This window comes from Panthera tigris, chromosome B3, assembly GCF_018350195.1.
Source record: "Panthera tigris isolate Pti1 chromosome B3, P.tigris_Pti1_mat1.1, whole genome shotgun sequence".
NCBI lineage: Eukaryota > Metazoa > Chordata > Mammalia > Carnivora > Felidae > Panthera > Panthera tigris.
Window position 1 is genome coordinate 3,170,317 of NC_056665.1, and position 21,971 is coordinate 3,192,287.

Genomic DNA, 21,971 nt, shown 5'->3' on the forward strand with positions numbered 1-21,971 from the left:
CAGCCTGCCACATTCTAGAAGGAGTTCTCACTAAGCCAAACTTGGACGAATCCAATGAAGAAAGAAGGACAATCCAGAGAGAAGAGGCAGTAGGAAATTTCCAGCCTCACCCCATCCCATCTCCACGGGTCTCCCTGCAGATCCTTGTTGTGGGAAATGAGCCCACAGACCCAGAGACTAGAAAGAAAGGCCTTGTGGTTTGTAAGAACTTCTCGGGCAACGCTAAGAGTGAATCCTAGTGTTAAACGAGGGACTTTGATTCCTCACCAACTGAGGCCAAAAAGTCTTTAGGTGCAGACACGGTCGGTCAGTCCCTATAACCCTCTTAATGATCCCAAATCAAAGATTATTAGTACCTCTTTTTTTTCCTACCACCACCTACTTCTAAATCTGTCTCAGGCTGTCCATTTGGGACTTCTTTCCACCCTTTCTGCCCTTGACATTGTTTTCACTATAATGCACAGGGTATAAATGATTGGGGGAGGGAGAGAGAGTTGAATTTCTATGTGATCCACCCTGAATCCTCTAACCCCCATTTCACAAGACGATCCAGGACAGTGAACCCATCAGGTTCACTCCCAGACCCACAAGAAGGCTGACCCAGGCGACAAAATCAAAAAACAATACAAACAAGCCACTCACAGGTCTAAGGATGCCACTGAATAATCAAATTTATTTCTGAATCACTTAAGGGTCATGAAAGAAACATTAACTCTTATGTTATAGAAACAGTAGTAAAATACAGTACACAGGAACATCATTTGAATGGTAACAAAAGTACAAGAAAATTAGCGACTTTAAATACAAAGGTGAAGCAATTTAATAAGAAATTTTGTTAATAAGAAAAATATATGTCCCATGTCTTTATTACATACTGTACAAAATAAAATATTGCACCTTTAAGTCATATAATAAATATATACAAAGAGTATTTTACAAATGATCTTTCTTTTAATTTAAAATCCTTCAACAATCAAGGGTGATTGATGACTAACAACCCACGGGCTGGTGTGTGTGCCCTTCCCCATCCCCATCCATCCCGGCCACCAAACCCTCCACGTACAGTAGTGTTTATCACCAGTGTCCGTGAGGCTAAAGTCAGAACACGAGGGCTGGTGCTCAGAATGTGGTCGAGAGACTCAGCGAGCTCGTCCACAGACACGTCCAAAGACCAAACGCGCTGCTCACGTCTTTGTGATCGGGTCCAGAGCCACCTGCTTCGGGGGATGTCGTGGCCGGCGCGCTGGGGGCGGCACACGGGTGCGGGTGGCTGGGTAGCCACATAAGCACGGACGGCCACTGACTTGGGCTTGTGTGCCATCTAAAGCAGTAATCGGCAGGATATAAGGGGAGGGGCGCCATAACCAAATCGGCTTTCGAACTTTCATGCTAGCCCCAGACTACTTCCGCAGAAACACTTACTCCAGGTTTACCCTCCAGCCTGACACTGTCACCAACACCAGCACTGGCCCCCGTTCGAACGCAACCCAACACAACCCGTCCTGGTCCCGACCCTAACCTCAACCCCCAAAGCCAACTCCAGCCTTCACCCTACCGTAATTTCCATTCTCAGCTAACCCAATCCTAAAACTAACACAAACCCTACACTTACTCACCAAATCCTAACTCTGACCTCTAGCCCCAACTGTAACTTCTGGCCTCACCCAAATTCACTTTGGATTTACCGACAAATCAGTCTGAAGGAAAACGATGCTTTACTATAAACAAGTCTTTCCAACCACCGTGTTTCATATTTAGATTACTTTCTTATAATCTTCCCGAAATAAGAACCCTCAGGAATACTATCGTATGCATAAATTAGGTCTAATAAGGCTTTGATTTTCTGTTTGTGTGCAAGAGAATAGTGCTCAGAAGACGTCTCATTCACAGCTCTTAAAAGAAAGCTTTGACTGCACTTCAAAATCAGTAGAAAAGGTGAATTCCCCCTCTCCTTTGATTTCCGAGATGCCTCATTTGGTCACAGATAGAGCTCCATGGTCGGCAAGCTGGCAGCAAGGTTTCCTCTGTGGTTTCTTCCACCGGTTCCCTAAGCGTAAGGGCAAGACGCAGCTCCCCACCCCCAGGATCCTCGGGTCAGTCGGTGCGACTGCCTCTCGTTCGCAGCCTGGGCTCCGGGACCCATCAAAACGCCACTAGCACCAATAACGCCATCTTAATGGCGACTGGCCAGGGCTTCCAGAGTGTAAATGCTTTAGAAACCTGTTGAAACCCTAAAGCTTGGGAGAAGAGGAAGTCATCGGTTGCCGTGTGTCCCTCAAGACTTCGGGACGCCGTATGCTATTAGCCTACACGTCATGGGAGGAAGCATGCGACCGCGCCCTGGGGACCTGGGCGATTTCCTGATGAGGAGGACACGGGGAGGTCCCACGCGCCATGGCACGCCTGCCACTGTACGCTCGTTGGTCCCGGATGCATCGCTTCAAAGAGCTGGAATTAAAGACCGGCCGTGGGGAAAACGACAGCACAAAACGCGGCCAGCGGTGAGTTTGCATCGACCTGTTTGCATGCAGAATCTAGAGTGTTTTTTGTGTTTTTTTTTTAAAGAAATAACATGTTTTTGAACCAGCTACGTGGGGGAAAGAGCTTCTACACTTCTGGGCTCTTCTTCACAGCAGCGCTACGACCCTTCCACAGGTTTACCCTTCCAGACACGTCCAGCAGCACCTTTGTTTGTAGACATCGAGCGAACACAACTTGAGATGCTTTACAAACATACAGTAGTGTGTGGTGTCCGTGCAGGCTCCTGCAGGGAAGAAAAAACCAGATATCCGTGGAACGCAGAGCTCGTGGGCGATGCAGTTTAAATGCTGTGGTTTCTTTTTATGTTTTTATTTTATTTTTGAGAGAGAGAGACAGACAGCACGAGCAGGGGAGGGGCAGAGAGAGAGGGACTGAGCCACCCAGGCACCCCTTAATGGTTTTGTAGCGTTTATTCATTTTTGAGAGACAGAGAGAGACAGAGCACGAGCAGGGGAGGGGCACAGAGAGAGGGAGACACGCACGCACAGAATCCGAAGCAGGGTCCAGGCTCCGAGCTGTCAGCACAGAGCCCGACACAGGGTTCTAACCCATAGGAGATCATGACCTGAGCTGAAGTCGGATGCTTAACCAACTGAGTCACCCAGGAGCCCTGAGATGTAGTTTAAAAAAAAATCCTCTGAGGGGCGCCTGGGTGGCTCAGTCGGTTGGGCATCCGACTTCAGCTCAGGTCACGGTCTCGCGGTTTGTGAGTGCGAGCCCCACATAGGGTTCTGTGCTGACAGCATGGAGTCTGCCCGGGATTCTCTCTCTCCCCCTCTCTCTCCACACCTGTCCCGCTTACACTCTCTAGCTCTCTCTCTCAAAAATAAATACACATTAAAAAAATCTTTTGAGAAAAATAAAGACAGAGAGGGAGGCAAACCAGAAGAGACTCTTAAAGACAGAGAACAAAGTGGGGGCCGCTGGAGGGGAGGGGGGAGGGGGGAGGGGCTAAACGGGGGATGGGCGTTGAGGAGGGCACCTGTTGGGACGAGCACTGGGTGTTACACGTAAGAGATGAATCACTCTGTTCTACTCCTGGAGCCGAGACGACACTCTATGTTAACTAACTTGAGAATAAATTAAAAAAAAAAAAATGTCCCATTGTGACGTCTTGCGCCGGAAACTAATGCAGGGCTGTGTGTCAGCTGGACCCAAATTTTAAAAAGCGGAGAAAGCCCCCAAGAGGCTGGGGTTAGAGCCACGACTCTGCACTAGGCTCAGAAGCACACTGGGCTCCCCGCTTAGCCGGCCGCGCGGCCTCACGCCGCTCTCCGGGGCCTCGCCACCCTCCTGGCCTCCGTCTTTCCTCTCAGTGCTTGGAACGGCAGGGGTGTGGACCCCTTGGCAAACCGATACAAGCTAGGAGCCTGCTCCCTGGCTACGTATATTTATGATTACATTTTGCAAAAATAATATAATAACTATAATATACGAATAACATAAAAATATATGCCTAAGTGAACATATAATCATACAAACAGGTCAAATCTTTAAGAATCGCTGTCCCAGTAGATGAGAGCCGCACGCAGGAGGGGGTGTGGTGAGGCTGACAGAGGCGGGAGGAGGCAGTGGGAGCCAAGGCCGCGGACATCCAGCTGGTTCGACGGCTCTTCCCGAAAAGGACACCGAGCTGTACCCGCATCCAAGGGGCTAATCTCCCAGTGCCCCAAGATGCCACCTGCACCCCGGATGGCCTGTGGTCCGTGCCACCAGCCACTGGCGAGGGAGGCGCCCCCAGGTCTGGCCGGGACAAGGCTGCGGGCGCTGGTGGGCCCGACAGGGGTACGTACTATGGCAGGAAGGCCCCACACAGTGCCGCCAGGAAGCCGGTTTCTTTTTCTGCACGCAGTGTCTCTCAGCCACGGGCCAGCAGCTCCTGGTGTGGACGCAGTCGACCCTCCGGGACTGGAAGCCCCTGCCGCAGGCCGCCGTGCAGGGCCTCCAGGGGCCGGGGCGCCAGCACGCGTCACACGCCCCGGACGAGCAGTTCCCCTTTAAGGTGGGTCTGAAAGAGGGGGAAAAAAGAAAAGAAAAAGGAAAAAAAACAAAAAATGGAAAATGGGAGAAGCAGGGTGTCACTTCGTGCTGAGAACAAGCCTTTTCCCGTGCCGTTATTTTCCGTGTCCTCGAGGTTCGCCGATCCGGACCCTGCTGGCCAGGAAGCCGACTTGTGTTGGGCACGGCTGGCTGATGAGCAAGGCGGTGGCCCCGTCGTGACAGCGAGAGGTGAGCACACACGTGTTTCCGCTCACTTCTAACACCAAGTCAAGACATCCCCCCCCCCCCCCATCCCCAAAAGACACACTGTCCTGAGAAAGCCAGAGCGGGTCAGTCTAGGCAAGGAAGTGGGCACGGCTCATGGTCTGTATGCTTCCTCCACTTTGCTGGCAAGCTGAGTTTTGCTTATCTGAGCCCTGGAGGTATGTCCGGGCACGAGTGCGAATCTGTACAAGCAACCTTGTCTGCTACGAGACGGCGCTCACTCTTCCGTTTACAATATGGCCACACCAGGCCTCGTGCTCAGATTTAGCAAAGACCATCTGGGGAGAGGGATCCGTCTGTGGCTCCTTATCCTTTAGGACAGAACAGAAGGTTGGTACCCTCTGGTTTTTAAGGACGTTTACCCAGAGGGCAGAGCCACCCTAGAGGGCCCGTGCTTGCTCCCCGAGCCAGGGCTCCTGGGAGGTATCTTTGCGCTACATGGGAATGTCTCCCACCCCACAGGTGACTGGAAGACAGCCCTAGCTTGGCTGAGCCGGTTCAAGAACTGTCTTTCCTCCATGAGCCTGGAGGTTTCTGGAATAAGACCTATAAACCTGAAGGCTGGAGCAATGGTGGCCATGTTGTGCCACACAGGCCAGAGAAATAGGAAAAAAAAATATTCAGAAGAGACAAAGAATGAAGCAGAAACACAGAAAGCGGCAGAGACAAAGGGGGAAAACCCCCAGGAACTTCTCATTTCTTGGTCACGGTCCTTCCTGTGGTCTGACGGCGTTCTCTCCCTTTGAATTCTTGAGACACGTCTGTATATTCCCATAAAAGGCTCCTGGGGCGCCTGGGTGGCTCAGTTGGTTAAGCGTCCGACTTCAGCTCAGGTCACGATCTCGTGGTCTGTGAGTTCGAGCCCCGCGTCAGGCTCTGGGCTGATGGCTCAGAGCCTGGAGCCTGCTTCCGATTCTGTGTCTCCCTCTCTCTCTGCCCCTCCCCCGTTCATGCTCTCTCTCTGTCTCAAAAATAAATAAACGTTAAAAAAAAAAAAAAAAAAAAAAAAAGGCTCCTTACCAGGGGCGCCTTGGTGGCTCAGTCTGTTAAGCACCCAATTTCAGCTCAGCTCATGGTCTCACAGTTTGGGAGTTCGAGCCCCGCGTCGGGCTCTGTGCTCACAGCTCAGAGCCTGGAGCCTGCTTCGGATTCTGTGTCTCTCTCTGCCCCTCCCCTGCTCGTGCTCTATCTCTCTCAAAAGTAAATAAGCATTTAAAAAAATGTTTTAAAAAGGCTCCTTACCAGGGCACATGATCCATAAGGAGAGTAGAAACACCACTGGACATGGAGGAAGATGGAGAAAATTGTGATAACCTGACCGTCTCCAGGGGAGAGAATGTTACATTTAGTTGGAAGCAGTACTTTGATTAGCCAGGAGGGGGAGACTCCATCAAAATGTTTTGACTTAAACAACACCATCCCCTCAAAGTCTTAAGGTTTTACATGGGAAGAGGAGGAGGCTATCCTATTAATTACAGGGCTTTTATTTTCCCCAGTAGTTATGAATCGTAGTTGTTTCAGACAACTGGGCATAGACCCAGCACTGCTCAGCCATACCACGCAGAGATGAGCTTTTACTACTGAAAAAAGGTGGAACAAATACTCACCGAATAGGCACAAAAACATGTGTTTTAAAAGGAGACCAAACTGTTGTGCCCAAGTGCTGGGCGGTCCTGTCTTAATGAGAAATCTCCCACCTTTTCTGCATAAATCACTCCGAGCTGACTTTTGTTGTTTCAGGGGCCCGAAGGACCCAAACTGACGGGGCCAATCTCTGCTCTGATGGAAGGCAGGTCCCGGGGTGGGGAGCGGAAGGGGCGGGCAGGAGGAGCCACAGAGCCCATGACAGATGGGAGGACACGGGGAGGTAGGGACCAACACGGAAGCAGAAGTTCCGGAGGCTGGGCATTGATTGAGGACCCAGAGAAAGAACCTAAGGTTGGTCCAGCACAGAGATCCCACCTCCTCCCAGCCGGGGACAGGACTGGGGATGGGGACATGGGGACATCTGAGCGAGGGGGACACAGTCTGGGCATGGGTGCTACACACACCTGTGCTTCCCTGTAAAAAACAGGAGAGTAGAAATGGTGCTAAAAATCGCAAAGCAACCCTGTTTCTACGAGTCCTCCTCAACGTCTCGATTTTGGAAAGCTAACAGCGCGAGAGAAAAGCACCGGGATGTAACAGCAGGGCGGCCAAGCCTGGAGGAAGCAGAGATGACGGAGAAAATGAAGGGCAACTTGACCCCTCCTCGCCTCCCCCCAGCTCCAGGAATTTTTCTTCTATTCTTTTTCTAAATGCTTCCACCATTTCGGTTCATCTCCACAACTCTTTTCCTAAAACCCCACTTTGTCACACAACTGAGCCTCCTGATAGACCCCTCCATGCCTTTGATCCTCTCTAGTATGTCTTGGCATCTTATTTTCGCTGCCATTGGTTGGAGAGCGTGTGACGAATCTAGCACGTGTCCTGGAGGAAAGACAACGTGGCTGCAGCACCAACAGTGGGGGTGTGTGAGGTCTGGGACGAGGCGGTGAGGGCAGGGAAGAGTTGACTGTGCAGTGTTCTCTAGGCCACGTTGCATACTTTGGCCACCCTTCCGACTCAGAGCAAGGGAAGCCTCTAGCGGGACTTTAATCCCACAGGGCGGTGGGGTGTCGTGGAGGTGCGATCAGACGTGGTTCTGGAAAGGATTGCTCAGGCTGCGGTGTGGGGGCTGGGCTGGAAAGGAGCAGCAGGTGGAGGGTGACCAGTTGGACGGCCTGGCTGACGGTAATCGTGGGAGGGATGGAAAAAACTGGATGGGTTCGTGAAAAAAATACAAAGAGCCAAAAGGCATATAAAAAGTAATCAGAAAAGTACGAATTACAGTAAGATGTGATTTTTCACCCATCAGATTGACAAAAATTTTCACAAAGACTGAAAACCTATTAAAATGTTCATGAAAAGGGGGGAACTCTCATATACTCCCGGAATAGGCAATTTTGATGGTAACTTAGTATCAGAATGAACAGCCCTGTCAATCCCATTCCATACCAAAAACTATCCTCTAAGAATACAACCCTTCGTGCAGAAAGATATATGCCTACTGCAGTTCTAAAATGCCTACGGCAGTATTTGTAATAGCAAAAACAAACACACACGCAAATCAAAAAAAAAAAAACCCAAACAATCAAATGTCCATCAGCAATGGAATGAGGTAATGTGAAATACAACAACGAGAAAGAACAAAGTGAATCTTATGTACTAAGATGGGGAAGAACTATCGATAAGGAGAAAAAAAACAAGTGTCAGGAAAATACATCCAGAAAGCTCAATCCACGCAGGTAAGTGTCTGTGTTGTAAGTGTTCCTTTGAGAATGCAAAGTAAAACATCTGGGATAATTGATATCAATCTGTGTGTGGTCTCTGTCTTCTCAGCAAAAGACAGAACTAGGTTGCCTGTTGAGAAGGAGGGCAGCTGTTCCAAACATTTTCCATTTGAGGAAAATAGTTCTGGCCTGAGCTGTGTTGTGGGGAATAGGAACCACAGCTGATGCTGTGTCGCCAAGCCTTACTGAAGGCTCAAGATGGAAAGTGAGCCAGCTTTCAAGGTCATCTCATTTTTTCCAGCAACACTCAGGGCGGAAGGAGGGAAAAGGAGCCATATATGGAGCATCTTCGACGAGCCAGGCTTCTTAGGTACTTTACATTAGAGCAGCTACTCAAAACCTCCCGACTATAATTGTACACGGACGGTAACGCTCCCTCCCGCACACGCGGAGGCCAGGTAACCCCGATCACACAACGCGAGAGTGGGAGAAGTGCAAAGTCTCTCATTCACGTGCTTTCGGCTCTCTCCCCCACTCTGGACTGGCTGGGGCTCGCCTCTCTGGGACGGTGGGGCGGGGGGGGGGAAGGAGTCTGGGTCTCTGCGTGACCTCATGGAACCTTCTACCCCAAGCCATCCACCAGCTTAGACTTCTACTAAGAGGAAAGCAGAGTCCTTTCTGGTTTAAGCCCCTTAACCAGGCAAACGCCTTTGTCATTCTCTGCTAAACCACTGTGCCAAAATAGTTCAACAAAACTATCAAAATAGTTTCTAAGCGGAGGAATACAGTAAGTAGTTCACTGAAAACACGAGGAAGATTTCATCTGTGAACTTCAGTGTTATTAGGCTTTACCAACTTTGTGTACGGAAGGAAAAATATTCTCACTGCTACTCTATTCTGTTCCCCTCTTTGGGGTATCTCTCTACCTGTTTAACGTTCAAATGCCTTGTAACTGTAACAGTACATGATAACTGGTATTTCAGTATAATGCGTACTGCCCAGGATGGCGGTATAGGAATCAAGTATGAGAAGGGAGTAGACAGGAGACACCATTCCATTCCCAGGCGGCCACAGCCACTGACCGGGGCGGGAGAGGTTTCGCGTCGCCCGAGGGCAGGGCCAGTACCTGCTTCTGTCGTCACAGCCCGAGTCAGAGCTGTTGTGGCCTTGACAAGCTGCGCGATGCTGTGGCATCCTCGCTGTGCGACCCAGGCAACGCGCAGGGCACTGTAACGAAAGCAGAGTGCAGCACGGACGACCTTGTGAGCTCAGGCATGCTGTGGTACCAAGGTCATGTACGGAGGGGCACTGCCGGGGGAAGGTCGGCTACAGGGAACCAGCTGTCCCCAGGGGAGGTCAGGGAGGGTGGGGGTGCAGCTCTGAGGACCAGGCAGCCCTCCTTCAGGGCCAAGAAGACACCCGAGGACCTTCCACCTCCACTTTCCCCCTCCCCCGCCCGGAAACTTAGACCATCTCTGGGGAGAAGGGAAAAGAACAGGGCCAATCTGTAATCGACAGGGCTTAGGTCCTGATAGGACTGTGCTTAAAAGCATAGGCAACTGTCAAGTTTGGGTTTTCCTGCCCTGTGCAAAAGCGGAGGCTTCTGTGTTAAGGTGAGTTCAGTTATAAAAAAAAAAAAAAAAAGTTTTTTGACGTGCAATTCTTAAATTTTCATGTCGTAATGCATATTACTTTTTCCTTATACTTTGTTTTATCCTTGAAAAGGCCTTGCCCTCACGCCGATTCTATTCCTGTTCACCTTCTCAGTCATGCCCTTGGTAGCACAAAGGTGTTTAATTTTCATGTAGCCCAACTACATTGTCATCGTTTTCGGTATCGTACCTAAAAATCCACTTGCTAACCCAGAGCATGAAGGTTCACGTTTACGTTTCTTCCAAGAGCTCTGTAGTTTCAGCTCTTGAATTTAGGTCTCTGATACACTTGGAGTTAATCTCTTGCACACGGTATAAGCGAGGGGTCCAACTTCATTCTTCTGTGCGTGCGGATATCCAGTTGTCTGGAACCATTTGCCAGAGAGGTTATTCTTTCTCCACTGAATGGTCTTGTCCCCCTTGTAGGAAGCCAACCGACACTGATACAGAAATTTATCTCTCCACCTTAAGCTAAAGTCTATTCTAGCCATCTCTAGGTCTAGCCCCTGTCTACCCACACTGCCTGGATGACTACAGCTCTGTGCTAAGTTTTGAAACCAAGAAGTCTGAGCCCTCCAACCTTGTTCTTTTCTCAAGATGGTTTTGGCTATTCCGGGTCCTTTCTATTTCCATATGAATTTTAGGGATCAGCTCGTCAGTATCTGCAGAGAAGCCAGCTGGGAGATTTTACGGGGATTGTGTTGAATCCGTTGATCAATGTGGAAAGTGTTCTCAGCTTCACGTTAAGTATTCTGATCCATAAATATGGGATGCCTTTCCATTTATTTAGATCTTCTTTAATTTTCTTTAAAAAAAAACCTTTGGTAGTTTAACACTAGCTTTTTAAAGCAATTCTTCCCCTGTGATTAATTACCTTTGAACATTGAGCCCGCTTAACATGGGTCTGTGTGTGTCGTACTCATTACACTGCGCGACTCGGGGCTACTGTCCCGCACTGACGCTGTACTATCTCACTTAAAGCTGCTTCGCGGCAGCTGAAACACCACAGTCAGAAGGTCTCTCCGCACCTCTAGTGAGTCGATTTTCCCCAAAATTTCTTTTCTTTTTCTCTTTCTTTCTTTCTTTCCTTTCTTTCTCTCTTTCTTTTCTTTCCCTTTCTTTTCTTTCTTCTTTCTTTCTTTCTTTCTTTTTCTTTCTTTCTTCCTTCCTTCCTTCCTTCCTTCCTTCCTTCCTTCCTTCCTTCCTTCCTTCCTTTCTTTCTTTCTTTCTTTCTTTCTTTCTTTCTTTCTTTCTTTCTTTCTTTCTTTCTTTCTTTCTTTCTTTCTTTCTTCACTTGTCCCACCCCCGTAGTTCAGAGGCCATAACTTGTCTGCTTTTACAGCTTCATAGCAGGAGAGGGATTCTCTCTCAGGACGACTCACTTCTCACCCATGCCTGGCGTATGTGGCATTTAGTGAGACTCTGAACTTGAACTGAGGACAGAATGGGTTAAGACTTCTAGGGATATTGGGATGGGATGGGTGTACTTTATGCACGACAAGGACATGGACTTGGGGGCGGGGACCAGAAGGCGGAATGTTACGGACCAAACTGCGTCCCCTCAAAATGTACATGTTGAAGCTCTAACCCCCAATGTGACAGGTGCTACAGGGAGGTATTAAAGGTTTAATGGAGATGTAAAGGTGGGGCCTTAATCTCTTGGGAATATTGTCTTTATAAGAAGAGGAAGAGGCCCCAGACATCTCTTTCTCTCTCTCTCTCTCTCTCTGTCTCTCTCTCTCTCCAGAGAAGAGGTCACATGAGGACACAGTGAGAAGGTGACTGTCTAAGCCGGAAAGAGAGGTCTCACCGAAACCAACTCCGACAGAACTCGATCTTGGATTTCCAGCGTCCAGAATTGTGAGAAAATAAACTTCTGCTCTTGAAGGCACCCAGCGTGTGGTATTCTGTTTCAGCAGCCGTTAGCAGGCTAATAAGGTTCCTACACATTTCTTTAGAATTGTTTTCCCGAATATTTTTTTATTTACACTGTTGTTCCAGGTGGTATTGGGGGAGGGTTATGAGACTTTTGTGCCCTTATTACTAATGTCCCTCTCCTCCTTTTCTTGAAGGCTGCTCGTCAGCCCGGGAGCTTGTTCCTGCACGGCTGCATTCAAAGAACCCGACTGTGATTTGCCTTTGTATCAGAAGACACAGAGACACTCCAGCTCTAATCCTGGAGGTCAGGCACCTACATTCGTTTTAGAGATCAATCAGACCACCCGCCCCCCAAATCGAAAATAATGCATTAGAAGGAAAGTGATGATTCCGGTACCCTGAAAACACTAGATTCGTCCAGCTTTACCTGGCCCCCCGGTCCAACGACCCACTGGCCGCACGGGTGACTGGAGCATGGCCTTCCTCCCAGAGGCCTGTCTTTGGGAGCGCAGGCCCTCGGAGACGTCACCTGCGTGGCTCCATTGGCTCTGGTGTGCACGCACGTCACTTGGCGACTGCGGAATCCTTCCCCACAAGACACAGAGCACTCCGACCAGGCACCTGTGAGCCACCTGGGAACAAAAACTACGGCAGCTTAGGAAGGACAGGGATGTCAGACAATACAGGGAGTGTCTCGAAAAGAAAAAAAACCAGTGCTAACACTGCGACCGTTTGGGGGCCATACACTTCTCTAGAGGGATGGACAGCACCATAGAGAACTCCCAGCTCTATTCTCAGCTTTTCTTTTATTCAGGGGAGCAACCGGAATTAGCAGGTGGAAACGAGGAACACAGGGGTGGGGTAGGGCCGTCTCCAAGTATATAAGAGCACTTGCATGGCTCCAGAGAGTAGAGCTAGGGCAAAATGAGGTGGAAATTAAAAAAAAAAGTGGGTTTCAATTCATCGAAACCAAAGGGAAGAAAATATTTTCAAAGCACCGATGTGCTGTTTGCTCTGAGAGATTTACATGTTATCCCTATTCTTGGAGGGAAGAAACCAACGTCCACAGGGGTAAATAACTTGGTCGTGGTCACAGATAACTACATGCCAATGGAGCTGGGACTGGATTCTAGGTTTATCTGACCCTAAAGTTCACACTTTAATGACACAGGACACTTGGAACGGGACGTGTCTGAGATGGAGTGCTGTGTCACTAAATATGTTCAAGGTTGGCTGGTTTACCGCAGAGCACGGGTTCCTAACCTGAGCCCTGTGGCTCTCCAAGGGACCACGGGCCTGGATGGGCAAAGAAGTAGATCTTCACTGTCACTGAGATATAATTTGAGTCCTCCTTCAGTTATAAGAATTTCAGCTGCAAAATACGGTAGTTTTAGCAATACCTGTGTGATTTTGTTACCGATGGAAACCACAGATATTTTTACATGACATTACAATTGCAGCAGGCATCTCAAAATACCATGTATATTCACCACCGCTGCAAAACTAATGTACCAGAGAGCTTACCATTTAGTGTATTAATGGAGAAGCAAATCTATTATTGTATCATAATTTTTAAATATTTTAGTACTGTATTTCAGCATAATTGGTTTCCTTTGTGATCAAATGTATTCTATTTTACAGACTTAAAACCCTTGCTCGGGGCGCGTGGGTGGCTCAGTCGGTTAAACATCCGACTTGGACTCAGGTTACCATCTCACGGTTCGTGAGTTCAAGCCCTGCATCGGGCTCTGTGCTGACAGCATGGAGCCTGGAACCCGCTTCGGATTCTGTGTCTCTTTCCTCTCTACCCTGCCCCCACTCATGCTCTGTCTCTCAAAAATAAACACATGTTCAAAAATCTTAAAACAAACAAACAAACAAACAAACAAACAAACAAACAAACCCCTTGCTCTGAGAAGGGAGCCACAGGCTTCTCCAGGCAACCCAGAGGCATCCACGGCACAGAAAGACAAAGGACTCTCGACGTGAAGGGCCCCAGAGTGGGGTGACTTCTGTCTGCCTCTTGTAGGTGTGAAAGCGTAGGACTGTGTACTCTAGGGCTGCGCAAAAGCTTGAGAACGTTTAATAAATGAGGCTGCTGATAAATTTCTTTTCACGTTGTAAGAATCAAGAGGTGACACAACCCAGCCCCCGCGGCTTCCTGCGGCATCAGATGGCTGTTTCCTGAGGGGGCGATGACTCAGCCAAGAGACCTTCCAATGACGGGCACCGGGAGACACGTCGGCCAGGGGGCCTCCAACAGCCGTGGCCCTCTGAGAACGTCCTCCCAGTGTGACCTGCCCCCCACCTCCTCCAAGGCCCAGGTCAGCGGATCCGGCGTGGGCATTCGCACAAGGGCAACAGACTCTCTAACGTTTGCACGGCCTCCATTTTCTCCTCAGTAAAGTGAGGTTGGTAATAGCATCTGCCGCATAGTTGTGCTCAATAAATGCTACTGTTATTATTATCATTATTATTTTATTTTCCCGGAGACTTCGGTGCTATTTGCTCAGTTCTCTGCTAGGGACTATGTGATTCAATGAAACCATTCATTCACTTCACACATACCTGTGGAGGGTGCATAATGGGGCGGACGTTGTGCTACGTGCTGGGATAAAGTGTCCCGCAAACAGCTGTGGGTTTACTGTAGGGCAGACAGTCTAGCGGGACAACGAGACGGACCGTGGGAAGAGCGATAAAGACTGATGATAAAGAAGCAGGAGACCCAAGCAGCACGGGGCCCTGGCTGTGCTCGGAGGGGAAGGTCAGGGACGGTCTCCCTGAAAACAGACGAACGGAAACGTCTAAGTGCAAAGAGAGGGAACAGCGTGCTAGGTAGCGGGAGCGGCATGTGCAAAGACTCTGAGTCAGGAGAATGGCGCATCTGAGAGCCAAGAAAAGGGCGTGGAGTGGAGGTCAGATAACCAGGCCGGATGAGACCAGCAGTGACACAGAGTGGCAGCCCGAGACCCAAGCATGGAGGGGCTTCTGTTCTTGGCCGCACGCCATCAGCCAGGCAGCAAGTGTGTGTGTTAGACACTATTTTAAAAGATTGTTAATGTCTGTTTACTTTTGAGAGAGAGACAGAGACAGAGGCAGACAGACCGCGAGCGGGGACGGGGCAGAGAGAGGGAGGGAGACACAGGATCCGAAGCAGGCTCCAGGCTCCCAGCTGTCAGCACAGAGCCCGACCTGGGGCTTAAACCCACGAACCACAAGATCGTGACCTGAGCTGAAGTCAGAGGCTTAACCGGCTGAGCCCCCAAGTGCCCCCACGTAAAGCACTCTTTTAGACACAAGGCGAAAAAATGCGTAAGACATACATAACCCAGTGCTAGGGATTTGGCTTTTGCCCTAAGAATGACGAGGAGTGTTTGAAGGGTTTTAAACAAAGAAACATCACGGTGAATATGTGTTTTAAAGACGGTTCTTCTTACAGTGGGAAGAGCCCTCGGGGGGGGGGGGGCAAGAACCAGGAGGCTCCTGGAGCCACGTGAGGGGCATTGATGGCGTGAGCTCCCGCACGAACCGTGGAAACGGACAAGAACAGGTGCAGGTGGGAGAGAGCGGGGGGCCTGGGACACAGTCACTGAATCCAGAAGCCTAGTGGCGGAAGGGGCTTGGTGGAGATCAGGAGTTGGATTTTGGACGTTCAAAAATTACTGACTTCTGTCATCCGTTACATAGAAAGGTCATTAGTGGTCTTCACCGCCAGGGTGGAATCTAGGGATGGGCACGCTGAGCAGGACCTCCACGCGATCTCCGAGGCTCGACCCACAGAACCAGCTCCACTAAGGACGAGGTAGCACTGTGAGTGCAAGGGAGCAGACCTGAGCAGCGATCAAGGGCAAAGGCTCTGAACACAGATTGCCTTCTCCGTTTGAACTCTGGCCTTTGCAGCGGTGTGGCCTTGGGGCAACCTTCCCGCCTACAAAACAGGAAACTAACGAGGTGCCTGCAAAATGAGCCACATGAAGCCCTTAGCAGAATGCCTGGTACCGAGTCCCAGCTAAACGCATCTCCGCGATCGCGGCGGTAAATCCAAATTAGCGAGCCTTCGAACACAAGCAAAAAGCTGGTACTGGTAAGAGCAATGACACCTACCTCGAGGGGCAGTCCCGGATGTTACAGGGCTGAAACCCAGCCGGCGGCTTCTGGAGGTGATGGCAAAGGGCCTCACTCACTTCCTGCCCGTTGGCCGTCACACACCGGGGTCTCCGAACTCGGGCTCCCAAGTGCCCGCAGCTGGCAGAACAATGCGTCCAGTTACCGAGCTCCCAAAAAGGCTCTGCAGAAAGGAAATGACATGTCACGGCAGCCCCGAATGAGATATGATGATGAGGCTGGAGGGGACGCGGCCAAAGACCACCAGGGGCTGCCGGTCTGGTTCTTTGAGGAGCACAGAGAGAGTAAACCCATCACACAGTGCATTTCATTTTCCCTCCAGTGACTTATTGTAATAACTGGTGGGGGCGGTGGCCGGCGAGGGCCCCTTGGGCCACAGGCTGGAAGAGAGGCTATTGGAGACCAGCTGGACCTGCCAGAAGCATCCCAGAGAGAGGGAGGAGGTGTTCTGGGCAGCGGGCTGCCTCTTCGGCATTCTCCAAGCACAGCCAAGAGGACAGGAGGGAGGAGGTCTCCAGGGGTCGCTGTCACCAGTTCTGTGTCTCAAAAGTGGATCAGGCAGAGAAATGAAAGGCCGTTTAGCGGGACCTTGGATTAAGCAGTAAGGTTAAAAATGCACTTTGTTCCATTCTTACTTTTCCATTACTTCTTAATCTAAACCTCAGCTTACTCCTGGAACTGCATTAATAATTTGTCACGGAGACCATCTGGAAAGGTAAAAATGGGAGTTCCCTTTAGCAAAGTTGAGGCTGACCACCTCCAGGAATTGTGGCTTATTAATTTCAGTCCTCGTTCCAAACGGCCTTTCCCTTCCCTTTGGACACTCGGTAAAAAGATGAGGTACAATACGACGAGGAAAGATGTGTGTGCGACCACAGAAGGTGCCAGATTTTCCCGTCACAATCACAAGTAATTGATGGCTACCAGCTGTGTCCACAGGCTCCCTCACAGAGCAGAGCGATTTCTGTAACTTATTGTTTTCCAGATTTTCCTGCTGATTTTTGAATTTTTGTCTTAAGTTGCATATGGCATCATTGGCAAAACAGAACAGGACATATTTTTAGTTGGGCCTCCAGGATGACGGTTATTCAAAACAGTTTTTTAAAAATAGCTGGGTTTATGGAGAACCTCCCAGGTGACGAGTATGGAATTAGCTACTTGGCCATCAATTTTTCACTTATCCTTGTGGCCATCTTGTGAATTAGATCGGTTTTATTTGCCAAAGTGGGGAAAAAAGCCAAGTGACTTTGCACAAGGTCCTTCCTCCAGAAGGAACAACCAGAAGGAAGGACCTCCACGTGTGTCTGACCCCACATCTAACTCTTTCTACTATGTCATACTTGACAAACACACCTTGGCACTTCAAGGCAGGACACGTGCATTTCTTTAAAAACGTGGGTTTTTGTCTTTGTGGGGTTTTTTTTTTTTTTTTTTTTGCATTGAGGTGTAATTCACATACAATAGAATGCTCAGAAATCAGGTGTGCTGTTTTATGAGTTTTCCCAATTGTATGTACATTTGTAACTGTGATCCAAAACAAGGCATAACACACTTCATCACCCAAAAAGTTTCCTCTTGATTTAATCAGTGTTAATGATTAATTAGGTTATTTTAATCAATTATTTTAATCTGAATTTATTTTCATCAACTCCCCTCCCCCACCAGGCAATTACTAATTCATCTCCATCAGTATTCACTACTAGTGTCCCTGTTCTGGGACTTCATGCATGCAGTCTTTTGCATTTGGCTTCTTTTGCTGAGCATAACATTTCTGAGATTCACTCGTATTGATGTGCATATCAGTAGTCCCTTCTCTTTTATTGCTAAATAATATTCCAGTATCTGAATATACCATGCTTTGTTTATCCATTCTCCTTGTGATGGTCATTATGAAGGGAAGGCTGCTATGAGCATTCTTGGGCACATTTTTTTGTGACCGTGTCTTCACGTTTCTTGCATAAATATCTGCGAGCGGAATTGCTGGGTCCAAGGTAGGTGTGTGGTTAGCTTTATCAGGAAGCACCAACACGGTTTTGCAGAGGGGTTGTACCAGATTACGTACTGACCACCAATGTATAAGAGTTTCGGCAGCTTCACATCCTTGCCAAAATCTGGCACTGTCGGTGTTTTTGTTTTCACTCTTCCAGTAGTGGTTTTAATTGTCATTTCCCTGTGTTTCCATGCCACTGTATATCTTCTTTTGTGAACCGTCTGTGCAAGTGTTTTGCCCATTGTCTCTTTTGGGGATGGGAGGGTTCATGATTATCTTGTAGGAGTTCTTTATATATTCTAGATGGGAATTCCTCATCAGACATACGTTCTGCCAATCTTTCTTCCCAGTCTATGACTTATCCGTATTCTTAATGGTGTCCTTGATGACCAGATTTTAATAATCTTGATGAGGTTCCAATTGATCATTGTTTTTTGGTTTACGGTTAATGATTTCGGATACAAGAGCATTTGAAAAGATCACATTCACTCTCATGTAAGACTTCTCAATAGCTTCGTGTGTTTTAGGAATAAGCTCTAGAATTTTTTTAAATTGAAGTATAATTAACACAGTGTTACAATAGTTTCAGGTGTACAATCTAGTGATTCAACAGTTCTGTACACTATTCAGTGCTCATCAAGATAAATGTACTCAATCTTCATCACCTATTTCACCCATCCCCTCACTCACCTCCCCTCTGGCCACCATCAGTTAGTTTTCTGTATTTAAGAGTGTTTTTTTAATCTCTTTTTTCCTTTGTTTATGTTTCTTAAATTCTATACGTGAGTGAGATCATATGGTTTTGTCTTTCTCTGACTTATTTCCCTTTGCGTTATACCCTCTAGATCCATCCATGTTGTTGCAAGTGGCGAGATTTTGTGTTTTTTTATGGCTAATACTCCATTGTGTATATATACACCAAATCTTCTTTATCCATTCATCTACCGATGGACACTTGGATTGCTTCCCTATCTTGGCTATTGTTAAATAACGCTGCTATAAACACAGGGGTGCGTATACCTTTTCAAATTAGTGTTTTCATTTTCTTTGGCTAAATACCCAATAGTGGAATTACTAGGCCATCTGGTAGTTCTATTTTTAAGCTTTTGAGAAACCTCCATAGTGTTTTCCACAGCAGCTGCACCAATTTACCAATGTTCGCACCAATGGTGCCCAAGGGTTCCATTTTCTCCACATCCTCACCAACACTTGCTGTTTTCTTGTCTTTTTGATCCTAGCTGTTCTGACAGGTATGAGGTGATATCTCATCATGGTTTTGATTTGCATTTCCCTAATAATGAGTGATGTTGAACATCTTCTCATGTGTCTGTTGGCCATTTGTATGTCTTCCTTGGAAAAATGTCTGTTCAGGTCCTCTTCCCATTTTAGGCAGACTATAGGTTATTTTGATGTTGAGCTGCCTACGTTCTTCATGTATTTTGCATAATACCCCTTATCAGGTATGTCTCCTGTTCAGTAGGCTGTCTTTAGTTTTGGTGATTGTTTCCTTCCCTGTGCAGAAGCTTTTTCTCTTGATGTAGTTCAATTTGTTTATTTTTGCTTTGGTTTCCCTTTTCTGAGAATACACATCTAGGAAAATGTTTTTATGACCAATGTCAGAGATATTACTACCTGTGCTCTCTTCTAGGATTTTTATCATTTCAGGTCTCACATTTAGATCTTTAATCCATTTTGAGTTTATTTTTGTATATGCTGTTTACATATACAGCATGTATATGTATATGTATATGTATATGTATATGTATATGTATATGTAAATGTATATATAGTCCGGTTTCATCCTTTGTGTGTAAGGTACTGGCACATAAACAGACATCAGGATCAAAGGAGGACAGAATATACAATGAGGAAAAGATAGTCTCTTCAACAAATGGTGCTGGGAAAACAGGAATAAATTCTAGTCTTTACCTTGACCTTAAAAGCCCTGAATGATTTGGTCCTCAGCAACCCTCCAACTTCGTTTCATCCACCTTTTCCTCTGCCCCCAACCTGTGTCTGCATCATGTGAGTTTTCTTTGTGTTTCTTTTCTTTTTAAAGTTTTTTTTAATGTTTATTTTTTGAGAGAGAAAAGAGCACGAGTGAGGGAAGGGCAGAGAGAGAGGGAGACACAGAATCCGAAGCAGGCTCCAGGCTCTGAGCTGTCAGCACTGAGCCCGACTAGGGGCTCGAACTCACGAACAGCGAGATCATGACCTGAGCCGAAGTTCGACACTTAACTGACTGAGCTGCCCAGGCATCCCTCTTTGTGTTTCCTGACCACATTAAGCTTGTTCCCAGTTAATGGTCTTTGCGCTCACTTCCCTCCGCGGGAGAGGCTCTTCCTTCATCCCTATGCATGAATGGCTCTATGTCATCATCTAGACCTGGGCTCAACTATCACCTCCTTGGGAGGCTGGTCCTGACTTTCTTCACCAAAATGGCCATGTGCAATTGCTGTGCTATCATCCTATTTTGTTTCCTTCATAGCACTCACCACAGAGAAATATCTTATGTGTGTGTTTCCTTGTTCGTCGTCTGCCTCCCTGACTAGAGCACCAACTCCACGGGGAGCTCTTCTGTCCTGTTCACCACCAGGACAGGGCACGTTATGTATTAGGTGCTCAACCAGTCTTCGTTAAATTAATAAATGAGTCTCTTTGAAGCGCTGAAGTAGGGATCCACCGAAGGGCTGGCATATTCCAGTTGGTGAATATGTGGATGTGTATTTGTGTATGTGTGTGTAGGTATGTGTGTGTAGCAGGTGGTCAAATGAGATAGGCGCCATTGGTTAGGCCAATGTTGAAATATTCCAAAGGCTTCAACTGTCCCAGTGGTTTCAGAATCATGATATCCAATTTTTAAAGTAATTGATTCGAGGGAGTTCCTTAGGCTCATGTGCCCTTCTGCATGGAACCCCATCTGCCTTTGCACCTCCCGTGCCTCTGCCTGGAATGCTGTCCTTCCTCTTCCCAGAACAAGCCCTGAGGCCTGTGTGAGGACTTGGTTGTCTCCTCCAGAGAGAGTCAGGGCCCCTTCCTCAGTGCTGCCAGTGGACCTGGCCATCCTTCTATTAGAGTACTTGTCACACCGCTTCAGGACACCTGTTCACATGACTGCCTCCCTCTTCAAACTGTGAGCTTCCCAGGGGCTAGGTCCTTTCTTTCCCCCAGCCTGGCAAGAGCTTTCCCAGGGGAAGAGTCCTCTTTCCCCCAGCACTGGGCAGACACTTGCAGAATGTTTCTGTAGACTGAATGTGTGTATCTCCCCCAAACTCAGATGACAAACCCTAACATCCAATGTGATGGTCATAGGAGGGGGGGCCTACGGGAGGGGATGGGGTCATGAGGGAGGAGCCCCCGTGATTGGGACTAGAGTCCTTATAAAAAAGACCCCAGGGAGCTTCTTCACTCCTTCTGCCATGGGAGGACACAGTGAAAAGATGGCTGTGAACCAGGAAGTCCTCACCAGACATCAGATCTGCGGGTGCCTTGATCTTGGACTTCCCAGCCTCCAGAACTGTAAGAAATAGATGTCTGTTGCTTATGAGCCACCCGGTCTGTGGTTTTTGTTATAGCAGCTCAAACAGACTAAGACAAATGTTGCATAAATGGATAATAGTGCATTTCCTAATGGTAGTAGTATTCCTGAAAGACGAGAAGAATATATAAATACTCCTGGAGAATGATGTCATAAATAACATGAATAACGTGAGCTGGCCTGTTTGATGGGTGGCCCAGCACTATTCTCTTCTTCCAGGCCCTTCCTGCATCCGAGAAGGTGGGAGCCTGGGAACTACATTCTTAGAATCCCTATGTACACAGTTATTCTTTGGGATACTTTCTGCAAAGGAGAGGCACTCGTTCAAGATTTAAAAGGGTGAAATGACGCAGCCAGTACTGTTCCTGTAGAAACTAAAGCATGAAGTATAACAGGAGCTTCTCTGTGTCCTTCTGTGATTTACCCATTTTTGAGCTACAAGACTCTGAGATCATCAGTACTGGTCTTCTGTGCTTTCGGAATTTCTGACTTTCTTAACCTTCCTCTCTCTCTTGGCCTCCTGAAGAGTTTTGCAAGCTTGGAATACTGAGATCAGGTTCTCCTGACCGAACACCGATGCCTAACAAAGTTAGTAAGTCTAGGGAAGAATTTATAAAAAGAGAAGAACGAAGGAATCATTTCCAGAATTCCTAGCAAATCTCCCCTCTGTG

General features: G+C 47.9%; 1 protein-coding gene across 5 annotated transcripts in view; it reads right to left on the reverse strand.

Annotated features, from left to right (window-relative positions):
* Nucleotides 1-21,971, reverse strand: part of ADAMTSL3 (ADAMTS like 3) — a 353,112-nt gene that overhangs the window by 2,782 nt on the left and 328,359 nt on the right. For 2 of the 5 annotated variants that reach the window (XM_042987917.1, XM_042987916.1), the window contains exons 26-30: nt 15,752-15,935; nt 12,075-12,279; nt 9,244-9,344; nt 4,335-4,549; nt 212-2,764 (exon numbers count right to left, since the gene is read on the reverse strand). In XM_042987917.1, the coding sequence (XP_042843851.1) occupies nt 2,658-2,764; nt 4,335-4,549; nt 9,244-9,344; nt 12,075-12,279; nt 15,752-15,935 (812 nt within the window). In that variant the 3' untranslated portion in view covers nt 212-2,657. Of the gene's footprint in view, nt 1-211; nt 2,765-4,334; nt 4,550-9,243; nt 9,345-12,074; nt 12,293-15,751; nt 15,936-21,971 lie in introns of those variants that run through there. The other 3 variants (XM_042987918.1, XR_006218331.1, XR_006218332.1) reach the window with 3 other exon arrangements.